The sequence below is a fragment of the Grammomys surdaster genome, unplaced genomic scaffold (genome assembly GCF_004785775.1).
Source record: "Grammomys surdaster isolate TR1022 unplaced genomic scaffold, NIH_TR_1.0 278, whole genome shotgun sequence".
NCBI classification, from domain to species: domain Eukaryota; kingdom Metazoa; phylum Chordata; class Mammalia; order Rodentia; family Muridae; genus Grammomys; species Grammomys surdaster.
Genome location: NW_021604719.1, coordinates 10,626,942 through 10,648,844, shown reverse-complemented (window position 1 = coordinate 10,648,844; position 21,903 = coordinate 10,626,942). Strand labels below are relative to the sequence as shown.

The 21,903-nt window shown below is 37.6% G+C and overlaps 1 protein-coding gene across 8 annotated transcripts in view; it reads right to left on the bottom strand.

The window, feature by feature from the left end:
• Positions 1–12,557: 12,557 nt before the first annotated feature.
• The window catches only part of Csnk1g3 (casein kinase 1 gamma 3), an 87,885-nt gene continuing 78,539 nt past the window's right edge, over positions 12,558–21,903 (bottom strand). For 4 of the 8 annotated variants that reach the window (XM_028777135.1, XM_028777131.1, XM_028777132.1 and 1 more), the window contains 3 exons: positions 21,636–21,742; positions 21,127–21,150; positions 12,558–14,844 (listed from right to left, as the gene is read on the bottom strand). In XM_028777135.1, coding sequence (XP_028632968.1) covers positions 14,790–14,844; positions 21,127–21,150; positions 21,636–21,742 — 186 coding nt within the window. In that variant the 3' untranslated portion in view covers positions 12,558–14,789. The remainder of the gene's footprint in view (positions 14,845–21,126; positions 21,151–21,635; positions 21,743–21,903) is intronic. The other 4 variants (XM_028777133.1, XM_028777137.1, XM_028777134.1 and 1 more) reach the window with 1 other exon arrangement.

Sequence of the window (21,903 nt, the reverse complement as noted above, 5' to 3'; positions counted from 1 at the left end):
TAAAGAAAAATTATATAATGATCTCAAAATAAGGCATTTAACAAAACTAGCACTCATAATTAAAACAAAACACACACATAACCAACTACAAACACAAGAACCCTTCTACAACTGACATACTTACTTCTGAGAAACCGAGCTGAGTTGTTCTCACTGAGATATAAAACAAGACCAAGTCATGGGCTCTCAGCATTATTCAGCATTGTCCTGGGCATTCTCATGAGGACAGATTGGCAAAAAGAAATAAACAAAGGAACACCCCAAAAACAAAAACAAAAAAACAAATTAAAGAGAAATAAAATTCAATTGTAAAGAAGCAAAACTATTCATTCTTCACCCTAACAATAAAGAAAAAAAGTCCTTAAAATTCACACACTATTAGAGCAATCTGATAGGTTCAGCAAAGTTTCAGGATACTCAGTTCCCAGCACCCATCTTAGGTAGCTCAGATGCTGGTAACTCCAGCACCAGAAGATTCAATGCCCTCTTCTGGCCTCTGTGGGTGCCTGCACTCTGGTGCACATATACATACAAATAATTTAAAATAAAATAAAACTAAAAACAAGGAAAGAAAACCCCCAATGAGAAAAAGATTCGCAAATCATATGATGGAGAAGGGTCTAAAATCCCAAATAAAAGACTCAATACAATTTAATAACAGAGACCAACAAGTCAGTTTCAAAACATTCAAAAACTCAAATAGAGATTTCTAGAAAAATATAGACAAATCACCAATGAACAGATAAAAAGATATTCAACATCACCAGTCATTACAGAAATACAAACTAAAACTAAAATGAGATGCCACTTCATATACATGAAGGTGTCTACGATGACAATGATGATGATAAATACCGTTTCTAAGTCAAACAGGTGGCTCATAATTCCAGCACTTAGAAGGCTAAGACAAAAAGGTTGCTATTAGTTTAAGGCTATACTGGGTTATACAGTAAGTATCATGCCAACTAGGCTATAGGTTGTAATCATGTCTGAAAAAACTTTAAAATTCATACATAAATTAAATATTAAAAAAGAACACAGGCAAACTGGAACTTTGTTCTTGGGAATATAAAATAGTTGTTACTGCTATGGAAAATGTTGAAAGTTCCAGTATTTGTAAAAAAACAAAAAACAAAAAAACAAATGCAGAAAAATCACAAATCTCAACAAGTCCTCTTTCTGAGAATTCAAAATCTATGCTGAGTAAAATCTGGTTCACAAATGTCAACAGCATTACCATGGAGAAGAGCCAAGAGATGGAATCAAACCATATCCACTTCAATAGATACACTAGATAAACAAAATGTGGTATATTTATAAATCAGAATGGTTTTTCAGGCATAGAAGGGAATCGTGTTTACCGCAAATGAACCTTGATTACATTCTAACTGTAACAAGTGAGACATAGCAGACATATGTTATATGAGCCTGTATATAAAAAATGTCCAGAAGAAACAAATAATTGAGAGTGAAATACGGTTGCCAGGGGTGGGAGTCAAAGGGGTAAAAACAGGAAGCACTGTTTAATATACACAGTTTATTTGGGGGTGGGAGTTGATTAAAACGTGCTGAAATGAAATAGCAGTGTTAATAGCACAATACCATAAATGCACTTAATGCCATTGGGCTGTACAATTTAAACTCGTTTAAAAGACAAATATTTGAGCCAGGCAGTGGTGATACAAGCCTTTAATTCCAGCACTCAGGAGGCAGAGGCAGGCAGATCTCTGAGTTCAAAGTCAGCCCGGTCTACATAGCAAGTTCTAGGACAGCCAGGGCTACACAGAAAAACTCTTGTTTGAAAAAAAACAAAAACAAAATAAAAATAAATATCTGTTATATGATTGTGATCTCAGAAAAGTCTTAGTGACTTGTCTCATTGCTGTGACAAAAACAAAAGAAACACCTGAGAAAATCCCTGACCAAAACAACTTAAGGGTAGAAGACTTATTTGACTCAGTCTGAAGCTATAGTCCATCGTCGCAAGGAAATCAAGACCAAAGCAGCTGGTCATGCTGCTTCACAACTAGGAAGCGAGGGCAGTGAGTGGCAGTGCTCAGTCATTCCATCTTTTTATTCAGCCCAGGATCCTCACCAAGGAAACAGCCTATCCACAGTTAAGTATTCAGCCTCAGTTAACACAATCTAGGCAATCCCTCAAAGGCATGCCCTGAGGTGTGACCGGCTGGATATTTGTCTTCTGAGAGATTACAGATCACTTTGAGTTGGTAATCACTGTTAACTTTAACTGTCACAGATAGCTAGGTAATAATAAGGCTCTCAGTAATATATTTGTTCAAAGGTAGAGGAAACGTGTAAGTTCTTATTCTAATTATTCTTAATATCTGAAGGGAGACACTCTTCAGATCAGCAATGGAAAAATGTTATCGATCTGCCCTCACTTTTTTTTTTGGCCTTAAACTATAATTTCTATTTAGGATCAAATATTTAGTTCACTATAAACATACTGACAGAAAAAAATACATAAAATAGAACTCCCTCCCAGAGAAGTTTCCCTATGGAGATTACTGTGTAGAAACACATACACATAGCAACCTTCATCTGTGTCTAAATGAGCATGTATGATCAACCATTAGCACCCTAGAGTTAAAATTTAATTTGCCATAACAAATAATTTTAAGTTCATATATTTAAGCCATGACAGATCAACAAGAATTTGAATCATTTTCTTATTCTGTTTAATTGTTTGTTATTAATTTTTCCATTTAAAAAAAAACACAACAGTTGGGCCAGTGAGACACGACAGTGGATGAAGGTACTTGCTATCATGTCTTAAAATCTGACTACAGGCCCTAGAATCCACATGGTAGGTAGAAGGAACCCACTCCCACTTGTCCTCTGACCTCCACATGTGTATGGCAGCACACGCGCATACACACACACACACACACACACACACACACACACACACGGGGCGGGGGGAGGGAGAGGGAGAAAAAAAACGGGGTGGGGAGGGAGAGTGATCTGAAGTCTGCTTTTGGAAGTGAAATACAGAGTTGCATTAGCACTGAACTTGGGCTGATTACATCACCACTCTGGCTCTGGAAAGAACATAGGATGATTAATATGGAACATCACGTAGTGCCGGCTAGATGCATAATGCATCTTGTAATGCTGAGGGTCCTTCAAAAAGTAATTGGCTTATGAAACATTTCTCATATAAAAAGATATTTTATAAGTAGATTCTCAGAACAGAAGGATAAAGATTTCTTCCCTTTAAACACAAGTTTATAATCCAATCATCTTTCTGTTGGTAACTTTACATACTGCCTAAGGGGGAAAATGAAGGCTAAAAATGGCAAATATTAAAACAAAACCATTTGAAGTAATTATATGTGTGCTTTGACATTCTAAAGCCCAAACCCTATGCTCCTGACGGTTCCCTTTGTCCCAGATAACATTGTGGCAGCCTTCCTCCAGGTTTGCTTACATTTCAATCCTCAGACAAGATAGGCAGCCACTGAAGCAGGATACACACACACACACACACACCACGACCACCACCACACATACACACACAACACACACACACACAACACACATACACACACAACACACACACAACCCACGTACACACAACACAACACGCACACCACACATACACCACAACACACACACCGTCCCCACTCCCCTCCCCCTTCAAAGACAAGCGCCTAAGCAGCCTCTGTCCTCTGTGCTTTCCCTGCCACCTACCCTGACCCCCTGGCCTCCTTTCTTCCACATCACTTGCTTACACTCACTGATCGCCCATCAGTAACACACAGCTGGCTCCACTGATCCTAAAAACAAAGCATCTGCCTTGAACCTCGGCCCATGGGGCTCCTCTGCATCAAGGTTTTACAAAGGAGTGAGAGAGAGCTCAGGCTGCTCGGCTCCCTTCTCATTCACTCACTGCATTGGTTTTATTTCTTTATGTGAAAGATGCTGACAAACATGAGAACAAATTCAAGCCTATCACACTTCCCTTTAAGAAATACGATCGTGGATGTCCAAACCACGGCAGAGGGATGGGTAAGTCAAGTGCATCTGCTCTTGACCCAGAAGCATTCCCAGCCCTGGCCTAACTTGATGCCACAATACAACACTAGGTTCTTGGTGGACCCTCTGTTTAAAGCATTTGCAGGCTTAAGGATCCCAAACATTCACACCTACAGCCTGGATTTTATCTGTTTTGAAAACGAACTTAACTTCTCTAGCTACATAGAAGTAACAAATATGTTAGTAACAGGGATGTTTTCATAATTTTCAGAAATTATGCATTCATGAATAGTCTTGTACTGCTTCTTGGAAATACGCATTTCCAAACTTGAAATATAGGTGTGAACGCTGGTGGCAAGGGGAAGAAATATTACATATTAATATGAAAGTGTCTCCACAAAAAAAAAAAAGCAAAGCCTAGATGGGCCAGCATGTGGTTCCAAGGTCAGATAGCTAGAATGAATGTAGTCTCATGACGTCTTGGCAAGAGTGTAATGGATATTTAAAGTGATTTCTACAACAAATGCAAACGGAGGTGAGAATATTAGCTAAAAATAGCGCAATAGTTGCTATGACACTGCTGTGCTGGAGAAGACCAAGAGTTTCACTCAAGTAAACTAAACAAGAGAGTGTGACAGACAGGACCTCACAATAGTGCAAAAAAAAAAAAATGAAGACAGAAATGAGGTGGCTCAGTAAACGTGGTGTCAGAGATGGTGACACTGGATAGATTGAAGCTTCTGGTTGAAAAGCACCCTGAAAAGGGAGGAGCCAGCAGGCCTGCTAGGAGGGAGGAGCCAGCAGGCATGCTAGGGGGAAGGAGCCAGCAGGCCTGCTAGAGGGGAGGAGCCAGCAGGCATGCTAGGGGGGAGGAGCCAGCAGGCATGCTAGGAGCATATTCCCAAACAGACAGAGTGTAGGACACTCCGGCAGAACACACTACAGTATCTCAGCAAGTGAGGGGAAACTGGGACAGGATTACGAAAATATATCCCAAAATCCCATCCCAACAAATCAAATATAAATGTACAAGCCATTGTCTTGAACAAAGTATTCTAAAAAAAAAAAATACAAATTACCAAATGTGTTAGTGAAAGAAAAACACAATGATCCAGACATCTCCAGCCTTTAATTTCCCACAATCTCTCTCTCCCTCCCTTCTCCTCCCTGCTCCCCCTCTTCCCCCCTCCCCCTCCCTCCATCCCGCCCTCCCTCCCTCCCTCTCTCTCTCTCTCTCTCTCTCTCTCTCTCTCTCTCTCTCTCTCTCTCTCTCTCTCTCTCTCTCTGTGTACACTGTGTACACAGTAAGAGGAACTGCCAAATGGGAGTGTTTGTCCGGGACAGAGTTAGCCCCTCATGTTAACATCTGTGATTCTGAGTGAAAAGCACAAGCAATTCCAATCCTACAGTTAAGAGAGTGATCTCAAGAAATGGAAGAGAACACACACACAAAGAGATACATCCCTTCTAAGCTCAGATGTTAAGATATAAAGAAAAATGAAAAAATGGTTTGCTATTAATTTAATGGCAAATTATTGAGAAAGTGATATGATTTTTCAGTTTCCCAGTGAGCTGAGGGTTTAGTTTAATACAAGGCTTTTATAAACTATGCACAGCACCAGATGTAAAGAAAAGGTTGAGGGTTAACAGAGAAAATGTTAACTCTTGGCTTTTTGTTTTCTTCTAACGATTTTATTTAAATCATTCATAATATTCCCCCAAAGGGGTGAAGGGGGGATAAGAAGAAAAGACTTTTTCATAGGTGTCAAACTTCAAAAGACAATGAATTCTCCAGAGCTACCTCAACAAATTCACCATGAGAGACCTTCAGATGGCAACAAGAAAAGATGAGAGACAGAAAATGTAACTATCTCTTTAGAAGGAAAAGCAGCTTGTACAGCCAGGCTGACAAATGAGTCTGTTGGGGATCAGATGCAATAAAGACAGTTTATCCATGTCAGAAATAGAAACGGTAATCTTTAGGAATAAACATGGAACAAGAGACATGTCCTATTTTTTCCCCTGATGGAATAAAGAGAAATGTATGGCAAAGAAGTCACTTGCTGGCCTGGATTGCAGCACATACTGGTGATCGAGGTGTGAAGGGTCACCACCATTTCAAAAGAACTGTGACACATTGCATCAGTGGTTTAGTGGGTACATGGTGCCCTTATTGTAAGATTCCTGTTACCTTTGCCCTGGGTCTTGCTGTTTGCCATTTAAACAAGGTATAAAATTAATAATTTTAACTGTCACTAAATGAGAAGTATGATATTCCAATGAGCCATAGAGTAAGCAGATAGGCAGAAAACTTTAATCGAAGGTAACACTTAACAAATACCAAACTTTATTCTCGCCCCAAAGAGTAACAGTGCTGCATGCTCAACAGTAAAAACATAACGGTGAGCGTGGATGAGCCTCAGAATCATGCTTGGAAGAAGCTGCCATCTCCAACTTAAGCTGAGAAAACTAAAGCTAAGAAAAAATAGACTGGCAGTTTTCAAAAACTGAAAAAAAGAAATTTGAATCCAAATTACATTTATCATTTATCTGCGGCCGGGAATGAGGCTTAAAGGCATTCACCTAACACAGGAGAGGTCATCTGCTTGAATTCCTAATGTCATGAATTGTATCTGTCCACTGCAATTCACAATTTACTCTTGCAAAGCTTGGTGGGCACAAACAGGTTCCTCTCCTTTGAATGTTGCAGTCAAATGCAATTAACTCTATTCCATAGCTACTGAGTAGTAGCTTCCTTTAACAAACAAATGAGCCACTCAGGACGTTGTTTGTCCCTTTAGAGTGTGTGTGTGTGTGTGTGTGTGTGTGTAAAAGAGAGTCCACTCTTTTAAAATCACACACTGTCTCTTCACCTAAATTTATTCCAGAGTTTGGCTCATCTTGTCTAATTTTTTCCTAGCTCCCACATGAGCTGTTCGTTATATTGTGATTCTTGGTACCACATCAAAATGTTCTTTACTTTTGGATAAAACAGGGTCATCTTAGGGAAGCAATGTCTGTCAATTAGATAAAACATAATTTTCCTCAAACATCCAAATCCTTCCAAACTGGTCTGCGAGGCCATCTAGCCCATCTCCCATGTTTGGCTAGCTCATGAGCTAAGAAAGATATTTACATTTTTAAATGGCTGCAAACATCACACAAATGTCTCAAAACACATAAAAATCATATGAAATTCAAATTGCAGTGTCCATAAATAAAATTTTATTGGAACACAGCCATGCCCATTCATTTACATACTGAATATGGCTGCTTTCCTGCCACAAAAGCAGAACGAAGAGTTGTGACAGAGACCATATGCAGTGTTCTCATTGCTTCACACTGCTGCTCAAAACATCATAAATCTCAGTAATGACTATAATTCAAAGTACTTCAAGTGTCACACATATTGTCAGACAGACAGTTCTTATTACCAGTGCATATCCATCATGTGGAAAGAAAGGTAATCTTTAAGCATTGCACTTTCAAGGCACAGTGGAATGTGGACTGTTCTACAGCTACCTGGCAAAGCATCTCGATCATTAGCTGTACTAAAAGAATGTATTTCCATATTACCAGAGTAAGTTCTCAGCACAGTATTTTCAGGGAAAGAAATGATCAGAACAATTAGAAAGCTAGAGCAGAGTACCTCATCCCAGCAGAATTTATTCACCCACACAAGTAGGCACCAAGCACATCCACGTGACAGACAGACAGACAGACACACACACACACACACACACACACACAGACAGACACATCACAGTCTAAAGGGACAAAGAACTTCAGGAGTGGCTCATTTGTTTAAGAAAGCTACTACTCACTAGCTATGGGATGGGGTTAATTGCATTTGATGGCAACAGCCAAAGGAATGGAACTGGTTTATGCCCCACTAAGCTTTGCAAGAGTGAGTTGTGAAGATGACTATGGTCACCGATAATTGATTTAAAAACAAGGTAATTGATTTTGAATAGTTTTCCTTGGCTTCTTGTAAGTCGATAGATGTTACCAATATTGCCCAGTTTTTTAATCCAAGAAGCTGATTCTGAGATCAAAGTGACTCAACATTCCATTTTTGTGAATGCACTGAACTACAGGAAGAGTATTTTCAGTGAAGTTGAGGAAATACCAATTCAGTACGAAGTGAAATACACTGAAGTGTTCCAATGGATAATGCAGAAATATGTGAGGCGTGGAAAAGCTACTGGACAACTTGGCAAAGCGCAAAAATACTGACTGTTTAAAGTAGTTGACAGTTATTTTATACTCAGCATGTATTAGATGGGAGTGTTGCTTTTAACTAGTAAAGACGTACTTGTTACTCGATCTGTAGGTTCTGTCAGGAAGGAAAACTGAGTAGTGACTTTCCCAACTACACTGCCATTTGATGGCCATCCCTGCAGTTCCCAAACTCAACGAGCAGCAGCCGTCTGAATTTCAATGTAAGTACAGAGGCACACTCCACAAACCCAAGCCAGCATGGCAGTACCATCAAGAGGAGCTCATCTAACAGGCATGTGGAAGTGGTCCCTCTACAGACACTAGCATTTCAAAGCAAATACCAAGAGCAAGTCTGCTAGAATTCTACAAACATTTCCAAATGGCCACAATGACTGATGGAGTATTTGACAGCATATATGTATTCGTGAAGACGCTAAGACCATACCAGTGAATAGGTAAATATTTATGATCAACTTCAAACTCCAACTAAGTGAAGTAGCATCTCCTCAAAAATAACCAAATGCTTAACATTTGCAGACCTGTATTACAAACAAAACTGTACCTAAGTATTAATATATTTTGAATTTCATCAACAAAATATATGGATTTTAAAAAATTGTACAAATATATAAAAGCCTCAAATCTGCCTCTTAGCCCACAAAGCCTTAACTTTATCTTCCCCCTAAAAGTTTGCCAATCCCTAGTCCAGAAAAGTTAAATGGTTTCCAATTAAGAAAAACTACAGCCTAACAAATACTCTCTCAGCAATTGTTCTAAAAAAAGTATTTCATGACATGATCACATAGTCCTACAATCCCAGTACTCAGGGGACAGAGATCTTGGGTTCAAGGCCAGCTTACATCATACACTGAGAACATGGCTCAAAATAAAAAGAAAAAAAAAATTCACATCTCAGCAATCTTACCTGATAATAGTTTCAAGGCCCTTTTCTTTGGTTATGATCTATATATTCTTACAAAGAAGATAATTTATTAACTTGTGGATCTGATAAAAAGCTAGGCAGAGACAAACTGGTTATCTATTTTCAACATTAACAAAGCTCTATAATTATGCTCATTTATACTTAGGAAAATAAGCTTTTAACTCCTCTCACTCATCACCAAAGTCCTCAAAGGCTAAGCAAGTACATACTAGACAAAGTACTTGAGACTTCCTTTTTTAGCTTAAGTCAAACATTTTTCACCATCATGCACTATGTTAGCAACATCTGAAGTTCTATTATGTAAAATTCTGAAAATAATGCTAAGCTTAAAAACTGAGTTTGTATTTTTATGCTGTATTTTTTTCCTCAGGCTGCAGGCAGACACCTGTATTTCTCAGTAGTTACTTTATGGCTATAGTATCTTTCCTCCCCAAGTCTGACCAATGAGTTTTTACTCACATCTAATGAGATAACACAGGTCATGGCCCAAGATCAAAGTCGAGCGGCCTAGGAGATGTGCTGTACCAGTGGTACCCAGGCACTACAAAGTGTCATCACTGAGGTACAAACTATCTAACAAAATACTAAAGAATTCAATGATGTGTTTCAATCCCACAGTGATAATAAATAAAATATATATAATAAGCTCAAAGGTGTTTTTGGCAAATTACTGATACTCCATAACCAAACTGAAACTAAAACTTAACAAACCCAAGCTAAAACAACAGAAAGCAAATGCTGGGTACTGGAGGCTGACTGGCTGGTTAAATCCTAGCAAGTCTGCAGTTTTTCTATGTTCAGCTTATCATTAGCTTCCCCAAACCACACTGTTCTCTAGTTACTCCCCTTCAAAACTTAACAAATATTTCCTAATTCCAAACGTCTAATGTAAACATGACAACAGAGATACATTTGTAAGCCACTTGAGTCCTGTCCAAAATGTCACATAAAAACTAATAATGCATAATATGTTGAATGTTACATTATTTACTGAGCTATAAATGTTTCATAGGAGACCTTGTTTTTATTCTAAATCAGGTGCATGCCTTCAATAACCATCTTTACATCTTTATGCAGGTAACTTTTACATTATATCCGAGTTTTAGACTCACATCCTGTACTTTTTTAAAAATGTATTTCACTAAATATATCAAATACACCTCCAATTTACCATATCCCATACGGAACTTGAAGACTTTCTCATTTTTCCCCGATGTTCATGTCTAAACAAAATATGTCACTGTCTTTTAAGTTGTCCAAGTGAGATACTTGAGGCTAATTACATGTGATTTTTACACTTTCATTTCTGTGTGCTGAAATTTAAATAATAAACTTATTTGTTAAGTATCTTTCTTTTCCCTGCTGGTAAACACGCTAGTCCAAACCATCAGCACTTCTCTTCTGACCTATTTTTAAGCACTGCTAATGTATCTAGAGCATCTATTCATATCGATTTTAAATCTATGCACTTAAACATACTCTATGTGCATGCACACATGCGTGCCTGTGGGCTTGTGGTGGTGGAACTATCTTTTGTTGCTGTTGGTTTTGGATTTTTTTTTTAAACAAGCATTAGATCTGACCATTGTTAAATATCTTAATGTCCTTTTATCTGCCATTTCTCAAGTGTTTTCCAAACATGGACCCATGACGCAGACCCATGAAGAGCACAGCAGCTATTTGTCTACAGCTCTTTGTTCCATTGCACAAAAATGGAAATTTGTTGGACCTGCTGAGAGATTGCTGTTTTTCCTCGGTTATCAAGATAGTACCATCAAAGTCGCATGTTGCTCAACAGCCACTTGACGCTCGCTGCTCACACTGAAAGTCAAATCAGTAAGGGGAAAGTAGAGCCATGAGATGACACAAGAAAAAAGCAGATGCAGGCTGAGACTACCACTAAGATTACTGACCGGAAGCTGGTTTTAGCACTGGGCTTTACAATTAAGTGAAATGTTGCTTATTGCTTGATTTGGGTTGCTATTTGCTGCTGAAAAGTTCTTATTAATACAAATACAGTCAGAGACTAGAACTCACTCTACAATCAGACTGCTTTCTTTAGATAAAACCAGTTGATTACGTGTCATCATCAGATCATTCTCCTAGCCCTGTTTATATGTGTTGTGTGTCATTATATACACACTGTGCTGGAGTTTCATGTTAACTTGACACATGCTAAAGTCATCTGACAGGAGGGAACCTCAATTAAGAAAATGCCTCCATAAGATCTGGTTGTAGATAAGCCTGTAAGGCATTTTCTTAGTGATTGATGGGGGAGAGCCCTGCCCATTGTGGACTTGGGCCCTATAGGTAGACCATCCCTGGGCTAATGGACCTGGATAAAAAAAAAAAAAAAGCACGTTGAACAAACTACAAGGAGCCAGTAAGCCAGTAAGCAACACTCATGGCCTCTACATCATGGCTCCTAACTCCAGGTTGATACCCTGTTTTGAGTTTTTGTTCTGACTTCCTTCTAAGAAGAACAACGCTGTGGAAGTGTGAGCCAAATAAACTGTTTTGTTTATTCTCCACGGTCATGGAGTTTCTTTGCAGCAACAGAAATCTTAAGATATACACAGAACCCAGAGAAGGATATTTACCACTTTCCACACCCATCTGAAGCAAGGTCTCTCACTGAACCTGGAGCTTGACTGGCAGCCACACAACCCCAGGGATCTTCCAGCAGATGCCAGGCATAATGCTGTAGTAAAAGGTACATACATAACTACATTGGCTTTTTACATAGGTCCCTGGGATTTGAACTTACACCCTCACACTTGTATGGAAAGCACTCTTACCTGCTTAGTGATCTCCCTAGTTCACATTCTTCCATGCTGTTTCAAAAAGTCTCTGGTGCTAAAAGCACATACTAGTCACAGACTAAATGGTTCTGCTTGCTTTATCTTGCCTACAGTATCCCTCAGTAAACATGGCTCTATTAAGCACCGTTTGGTAAAATGCTTAAAGGACCTACCATAATGAGCAAATTACTGTTGCAAATGTATTTATGTTCCTCATCTGAAATGACTTTATTCACTTAAAATTAATTAACAGTGAACTTTCATAAATAGCATGACATCGTTTTCAAAACAGAAATAAAATCATTGTTTATTCCCTTAAGTTATTAGAAGACAGTTTTAACTAACTGCTCTATTAAGTAACTCAAAAACATTAAAAAAAAAATGAAAACAAAGCAAGCTTAGATCCTTCCTGTCATATGCTCCTTACAACTGTGCTCCAATCGAACAAAGATAGAAACAAAATGACAAAAGCAGCTTCCTTCTGCTCTGCCTCTTACAGTAAGTAGTAAACCAAAGAAGTTAATTTTTAAATCTCTGTGCAGAACTGAATAACACTAGTTCACTCGTGGTTAGAGGAAAGGGGAAAGAGCGAGTTTAAAAAAACTACCTTTATTTATTTCTTTTTCAGTTACATACTTTTAAACAGGGCTGTGTTTCAGTATTCAGACATTCAGGCAATGTTGATTTCATTAGTGTTGACAGAAAAGAAGCATAAAAATGCAAAACATTGTTGGCTTAACCTGAACATACCTGCATTACCTATTACTGACCAGTCTGTGTGCCAAAGACTTATTCTCCAGCACTAAAATGGAGCACTTAAAAATATTGCTAAAAAGCAAATGTCTACACACTGGCCTTTGCAGCAAATAAGGGTATTCATACTTTTAAAATATTTAAGTCCATAATTGGATTAATATACACACCTTCTTATGTATAAGGACTTCAGATCATATAAACACTGTACAGTCCAAAAAACCCTACTGAGAATAAAACTAAATAGGTTTATGATAAGAAATACAGATATTGCATGTATTTACAAATATCATAGACACACAAATTTGGTCAAATACTGTAAAGAAGTGGTTTCACATTATAAATGGCCAAAATATCCATCTACCTTGCTCAAAGCAAACAAAATAAAAAAAACTCAGTATGTAACTCCTGCAGTTTAGATATCATGACAGTATACAAACAGAATGGAAACTGCTGATCAAATTATACAGCGCATGTTTTCTCAGTTGAGTGTAGGTCTTCAAAATCAAGAAAAAAGATAAACAATGTCCTGATTTGGGATGTTCATGTGGGTGCCCAATTTATCAAAAGCAACACATTGAACTTTTGGCTAATAAGAAAAATAAATTACAAAATACAATTAAATACCTGTAAATTCAATAATGAAGTAAAAAATGTGGATTCATTTCCTTTAATACATATTTTAAATGTTACCTTGAGACAAAAAAAATAAATAAATAAGCATACCTGAAGGCTCACAATACAGAGAAGAGAGTGCATGGAAGGAACAACAATTTTCTAAGTAAAAGATGAATTGTGATATGATCAACAGCATCTTTCTAGCCAGTCTTTAACTCTCGACAACCTGGCTGACAGGATGAGACAGAAAGTATACCTGTGTCTTTATGGTGTAAAACAAAGCACACTTGCAAAGTGGAATGGACTTGGCTAATAACAGAACTGCTACACTGTTCATATGCAGGCACTGTGAAAGCTATGGAGGCAAAGCACCCAGCCCACCCTTTCCAGAACATTCTCCAATCGTCAATATTATGCTCAAGACAGGGAACTCCAGAGAAGTAGCAACGCTGAATACAAGAGACTAATGTGCACAGAGGGCAACAGTGACCCAGTGCTTATTGCTGGGAGTATGACTCTTTTCTTTAATTGAAGAACAACATCACAAGCAGCCAACACTGGATGGCACGTACTCAGGTTTCTGCTTCTGAGAGAAATGTGACCATTGAGCAGTAGGCTCTTAAGGGGCTCCAGCCTTACACACTGAAACAAGTTTCACATTTTTATCCTCTCTAACATACATTACTTCTCCAGTACTCACTTCTGCCATCTATCATATTACCATCTGGAAGCAGAGTGGCATTAAACAAATGTTCCTGGTGCTTCTGCTTCTTCTGCAGCTGCACTTCACACAGTGGCGCCACAGAAGCCGAGCTCGCATGTCCAACACTGCTGATTTATTTACCGCCACAGTTTGCCAATCCCATAGTGCTTTTTCCTCAGTACCTCTGGGCATGACTGTACCATGATTTCACAGAGAGAATGTCAATATGATTCATGAATAACAGTACCATCAGTCATACTGAAATCAATGCAGATGCCACAAAACAGGAACTGTTCAAGAAAGTTGTTTTTAATATTTGGGCAACTGTTTTCTCTGCTGCACTATCCAGTGGGAAGAAAATTCCTGTTTGATTATGCTTTTATAGAAGACATAAAGAAATCAAATTAGGTACAATTAATTGACATTTGGACACCTGTATTGTTTTCTAGAACAGAAGAGCTTCTGAACAATGTCCTATGGAACTGTGTTCATCAATACCACGTCATTGGTCCATTCCATTCAACGATGGGCAAAGCACTCACATTTTGACAAAATTTTAAAGCTTCCATAAAGTTAAATTAGGGGTGGGGGGGAATGAATGTAAGACAACCACAAAATGAAATATGAAAGTATGACATTTTTGTTTCAAGAGTGAGTCCTTGAAAATATATGTGGTCACTATAGAGATGATTTTAATCACAAGACAGCATATGAACATGTAAGTAACTCCCCAGGATCTGTCTGTGTCCAGTCATTTGTGACGTTGTATGGTTTTCCTTTTCCTTCGTTTGAAAAAACAGCAGCACCTGTAGATAAAGAAAACATTCCATTATTATGAAAGCATGAAAGTTATTCAAGGTTGAACTTATTACAGTAATTGAGAGGGTCCTAGAAAGTAACAGGCTCGTGCAGGACAGATGACAGTGAACACATCAGCAAAGCGTGAGTATTAGTGGCCCAGGGCAGTTATGACTACGTCCTATCAGCATGCCTTCTGCGCACAGCAGGACAGTCTGTGCAACATAAAACAGAGCCAGTAAGTCCAAAGACTTTTCTAAGAACTCAAAGCTACAGTGCTCGGACTCTCAGCTCATCTGCCTCATTTTACTCAGGATATTTAAGAGACTCAAGGTGTCTTGCTTGTATAAAGCTAATATGTATAGTTTCTTCCTTTGTTTCTGGTAGTTTTGATTCCTGAAGCCACTGTTACAGAAGCAACAATGACCTTATTACTAGGGATTTTGTTTTAGTACAGATCAGTCTAGATTCTAAAACAAAACAAAACAAAAACCCAGCATCAATCAACAAGTATATCCTACCATATTTATGAAACAGAAAGATAAAATAGACTAAGTACAGAACTAAGACTGGAACTTACTTTGTATTTTTTGGGACAGACTCTAACATGGTGCGGGCTGCTTCAGGCTCACTATACAGCTGGGAATGACTATGAACTCTTGACCCCTTTTGTCTTTACTTACTTTTTTTTTTTTTTAATCATTTTAAGAATCAAAGCTGGCTGGATAGATGGCTCAGTGGTTAAGGGCACTGACTGCTCTTCCAGTGGTCCTGAGTTGAATTCCCAGCAACCACATGATGGCTCACAGCCATCTGAAATGGGATCTGATGCCCTCTTCTGGTGGGTCTGAAGACAGCTACAGTGTACTCACATACATAAAATAAAAAAATAATTCTTTGAAAGAATCAAAGCCTACTGTACGTTATTTAATATTTATCAAACTAATTTTATACCTAACATTTAAAATTCCAGAGCCAACGCATGTCCATGTTATAATTAAAAAACTATGTATTCAGAACACATTTTAAATATATAGTTTTTAAAAACAACTCAAACATCATATATTTAGTCCTTGTCTTTTTTCCTAGGTTAAAAACATCTAGATACAAACTTTATCTTCCTGAGGTAACTGGAATAAACTGCAATGAGTGTGAGAGTAAGTGTCTATGTGAATGATGAAATACTCATGGGCCTAGACTAGAGCTACTGCCATCGACAAGGACTGAGTATAATACATTGTTTCAGGAGTTAAAAAACAGCCACATTCACTTTCAATGACATGAACCTAATGCTTTCTCAAATTTCAGATGTATGAAATTTCAAAAAGAGAAACGCAAAAGAAACATTGCTTGGTGGGCAGAGCCCTGATTCAATCTTCAAGGCCACTTCAACTGGGCAGGAGGTAGAGACAGAAGAATGAGGAGGCTCAAGGTCAACCTCCAATACAGGCTTTGAGTCCAGCCTGGAATAGATGAGACCCTGTCTCAACTGGAGGGAGATAAAATATTATTCAAGTAAATCTTTCAATTACTAGACAACACCACAGGGTAAAAGTTAAAATGAAAAAAAGTTATTTAAAAGAAATAGGCTAAATATTCCTAATATTAAATTTAAGAATCAAGTGATATTCCTGTAACTTTCAGTGTTGTTTAACATGAAGCTCCTCCTCATGGTATTATATGTTCCTATCTATCATCACTTGTCATTCAAGCTCCAAATCATAGTCTTTCAAAACCTTTGTACTAAAGAGTTATTTAAACTATGTAAGCCTTTCCGATGGGAAATGCCATCAATACAGGTATTGATAAACAACAGCCTGTTAGTTGGCAGCTTGTCTATGCTGTTGCTGTATTCACACTGACTTCTTTGGTTTTGCTTTTAGTTATGAAAGAGAAGCTCTTCTCATTTGTTAAATAACCTTTCTTGAATAAGGAGACTATGCCCAGGCATTTATTTGAAACTAAGTACAGATTTAAGATGAATTCTAATGGCACAGGTCCTTTAAGTTCAAAAACAATGTTAAGAGTTAGCCACATAGCTTTTAGACTAGATCTCACTGAACAGGATGGCATACTATTAAAGCAACTACCACCAGAGGGCAGCATTGATGCATGTTCTATAAATGCATCTGCCACAAAGCAGTAGCATTAAAGGAGTAAGCTGAAATGCTAACCCCTGCTAGTTTTAAAGATCAAAGTCACTTCAAAACCAGCTGAGTCCTGGTCTTGATAACTGAGAAATTGTCATCTTATTGTTTTGTCTCTAAAAGTACTCAATCGAAAACAGTGCAGCTTTCATGACACTGTCTTTTTTGTGCAGTTACTATTATTTTAACATGATTTTGTTTAACTTAGTGCCTCCCTCACACTTAGAAGGAAGCTGTGCAATGGCTAGCATACAGAACTAGCCCATCAAATGAGCAAAAAGTTGCCACTTGTTTAGTATACACTGAAGGATTTACTTCATTCACACAACTAAATCCCACAGTAGTTCTAACTCTGGAGTTCTTACCCATGGGGCACAAACTCTACCGGGGACTACAAAATGACTATTTCAGTACTACTGTGAGGTCTTTCTGAGAAACCTGAGCTGGAACACATTCTTTAAATGCCAAGTCTAGATCAAAGTTAAGACAGTTGGCTTAGTTTTTCTATCCAACAATACTTATGTTAGAAAAGATGGTCATTTAACAAATGGGAAGAATTTAGCTTTCAGAACAAAAAGTGAAACCAGAGAAATTAGTGAGGCAGTGTGAATACAGCACCAGTGTGAACAAACAGAAGCGAACAGCCTGTGCCATGAGAAGTCATCTTAAGATCACAGTGAACCTCAGCTTCACTTCGTCACACACCCTAATTCACGTCACCCACTGCCCTCGTCATTGAGAATGGGCTTTGTTTATCAGGACCTATATTAAATATTTACTTCTCTCAATCAAATTTAAGTATGTTTTCCCAAATGGATCTGAGGTTCTTCCCTACCCCTTCTACAATGATTCTCCAGCATCATCTTTGCTGAATCTCCTGCATCCAGCCTGGGCCACCCACTCAGGACTTTTAAGCCAGTCTCTCCAGCCCTGGTTTAATGAGCATGTAGAAAAACGCCTTTATGACAATGAATACTTTTTTTGACAAATAAGTAAGTATTTTACCTTAAAATTAATACCTCATGTGAAATTCCTTATCTTTGGATTTCTCAGCTAGGCAAGAGTTCAGAACAGAAAATGACTATGTATGTAATGCCTTCAAGTAGATACCTATAATCCTATGTCTTCCTCTCTACCCACTTGCAATTAATCTGTCTAAAGTAATCCAATCTTCTCACCATTTTCAAGCTGGCTTTTAGTTCAGAAATTTTCACCTTGCCTATATCATGGCTTAGAATTTTTCAACAAATTTTCTGTTTAAGCTGACCACACCTCTAATCCCACCAAGAAGATGAAAAGCTCAAGCCAGCCTGAACTAGAGACACGGCTCCCATCTCTACCCCAGCAAAGGCACAGTTAAGTCTCTACTTGACAATCTGTCCTAAGTACAGCCATGCCCTCTTGCTCATTTGTTTCACCATTAGGTCTTCATTCATTAAGTACTGAGGACACACAGCTTTTTAAACTTCAGTCCCTGAGTTATTTTCATGATCCTCTTAATCCCCCTCTGAGGGAAAAGCAGGAGAGGGAAGCAACAAGGACAGAGGGGAAGCACTGACTTCCCACTGTGTGTGCTTACCACAGTCGTTTTTATCCCTTATAAGCACTTTGTTCTCTTCTACAACGGTTATGATGGCTGAGGTATAGCTCAGCTAATAAGGCACCTGCTTTACATGTACAAAACACTAGATTCAACATCCTCAAACAAACACACATGTACATGCACAAGCATACAGAAAACCTTACATATCTAGAACCAAAAACATTATCTAATGGTGTATGTAAGTGTTGAAATATCTTCATAATCATTCAATCATCAAAGATACGCTATTTTCTCCAGTAAATATTAGAAGAGGATGCAATCTAGGAAAATTAGTTCTGCTCACATTCCTTAGTCTCAGAAGATAGGAACAATGTATTATGGAAATGCTAAGAATTAATCTGATTAAAAGAAAGGCAAAAAAAAAAAAGAAAAGAAAGAGTTTTAATGAAAAGCTTTAATGAAGAGAAGTTCTGCGGATTCTTGTAACCAACTAGAATAACGTTTTCCTGAACTCACAAGTCACTGTCTTTTAACAACCACTTCACCTAGATATAAGTCACATGTCATAAAATTTGTCCTCATGATCTGTACAAAGCACAGATGAATACTCACAGAATTGTACAGATATCACCACACAACCTAACTTCAAAGCCTCCTCATTCCTTATAGGAACCTGCTGTCTCTCAACAGTCTCTCCCATTTTCTTCTGCCACAGACAAGCACTACTGCAGTGTCTGTCCTTTCCTGCTGCCTGTTCACAGTCTATATAAGTGAAGCTATACAACAGATGGTATGACTCTGTTTCTTTCATCTAGCAGGTATTTTCAACTTCACTTCTTTGTATGATATAATTTATTTCATGAGTATGGTAAATTGCTTTAGAGAATTATTTGGTAATAACTTACTATGGTTTCCTATTTCAACCAATGGGGATCTAAAAATATAAAGGCTTTGTTTTCAATACATTGAGAAAGTCATCATGATGTGAGAGATATATAAAGAAACTGATAGGCAGGTTAACAAGACAGTAGTAAAATATGCAGTGTCTGGTTTAAATGGAGGTTGGGAAAAAACAGGAGGTGACACAATCCTCTAGAAGTTCCATTACGTTCTTCATTCTTGTCCTCCAAGGCTCTGGAGAGAAAAGGCAGGCTATCTGAGCACACACACACAAACATCACAACTAAGTGAACTATGTCTTTTTTGAAAGCCACCTCTATGAAGCATTCTCTGATTATTCAATCAAGAAGTGAGCCTTTTCTTTACAAACTGAAAGCTTTACCATATACTATTATCTACTAAGGCAACTCCAGTCTCTCCTGCTATTTTGTGAAATCAGATGTTTCTGAAATTTCAGCAGGGTTAACTACTGAATGAACATAAAGAATGGATAGGCTGGATCAAAAGTCAGTCTCGAAAAGGATGTGAACACAGGCACCAGGTTTAACAATGCTGTGGACAGTCCTGGAAGAAGCCTTCTCCTGTGAAGAACACAACAGTAGCCAGTGATGAAGAACAAAGAGGTGTGGTAATAGCCAGAGTCCATTTAGGTGACAGACAAAACCTTACCACAGCCACTCTTTTTCTCCCCTCCTATGAGATGGGCATTATTAACAGCATTTTAGGAAAAGAAACGAGCCTAACAAAGTACCACACAGAGGAGAACTACATAACTAACACCCAACTGCAACAGAATGTACACCAGACCTGCCACACTGATACTCTATATAGTAATTGTATTTAACATTCACAAGCATATGCCATTATATTTAAATTTTTTATTTAATAACAAGTAAACACAGACTAAATGTGTCTTGAATTATACTAAATTTGGTCACCACCAATCAATTCTAAAATGAAACTGAAATGGGTCACTGCTTGGTAACAAGAAGTATCCACAGCAGTTTCTCAGTTTTCGGCTTGTGGGTGTTTTAAGGATATAATAAGTAAGATGAGTGTTGGGCTTTAAAACTGACTCTTCTAAGGCTTTAGTTCACTGCAGAACTGACTCAAAATCTGTCTGGAAATTGAGAGAGGCAACTAAACACAGAATTCCACCTGAAGGTAAATACCAGAAAATAAAATTTAGTATCATTTACCCCTGGAAGAATATTATTAAGAAGTATTAGAGGAGTTTTAATGTAATGGTTAGTAAATGAAATAAGATTTTAGTGATACTATAGGGGAAAGAGTATGTATTTAAAAGTTGAAAATGGGAAAATATAAAGTTTAACTCAAAAACTCAGCTTTCTATTTAAGAAGTAACAAATAAAAACTCCATGCTACAAAACAGATGCACAAGCATAAGCAGGCTAGCATACCATCTATGCAGTTAGGGAGTGGCCCAAAACTATGTCACTTAGAGCAAAAAAAAAAACAAAACCCAAAAAGAAAAAAAAAAAAAAAGCTGCAGCAGGCAAAACAGCTCCTCAACAGTTATTTCTTGCTTTTCAAGGGCTAATGTTATTGTTATCAATTAATTTTGTTTTACCAATTGTAATTTCTAGGTAAAGATTTTTGTTCATTTGTATTAAATGGTGTTAAATCTTGAAATTATAGTCAATGGAGCTATTTCTGCCTGCCTACACTTAAGAACTCACCACATATTCAATACTTTCTGGCAGCTATACACAGAAAAACAAAAAGAAAAGAAAAAGGGAGAGAGGAAAAAAGAGAGAAATCATCAAAAATAGCCCATAATTAAATGATCATTGTTTTTCCAAGCACCACTACTATAGTTTACCTCTTCAAAATTAATCTTCAAGTAACATGAAACATGCAGCATCCTATGATACCAAGTACACTTACAGACAAGTAACAATATGCAGTAATATCCATGTGAGGTTCCTAAATATCAAAAGCTAAAACTATTCTGTTAATTTTAAATGAAAATTTGAGCACAGTTTCTAAATAACTAGTTTTGTATTAAGAATGTATTTATTAAAGTAGAACTACTTTAAACAGTCTTTAAGATAATTATATCATTTCTTTTGTATGCTCTATTCGCTACAGGAGGAAAAATGTGGAATAATTGTATGTAACTATAAAGTTTAAATGTGGAAAGTTATGAACCCAAAAAATTACCAAAATAAGCAAAACAAAAGCGTACTTGGTTTCATCCATCACTTCTACTTCTGTAGGGGCTGTAATGGGTGCGTTTGACCGTCCTGCCGTGGGGTCATCCGTGTTTAGCTCTCCATTTGTAGAACTTACAACCTAGTTAATAAAGGGAAAGAATATTTACATATCAAACACATATATACATACATAATAATATATACTTAGTAAAGAATAAGGTATTTAAATTACAAAGTTAATATGAGGAACAAAAAACAATTAGTAGATCAAAGCCATTTGACATGTGCTTGTCTTCCTTT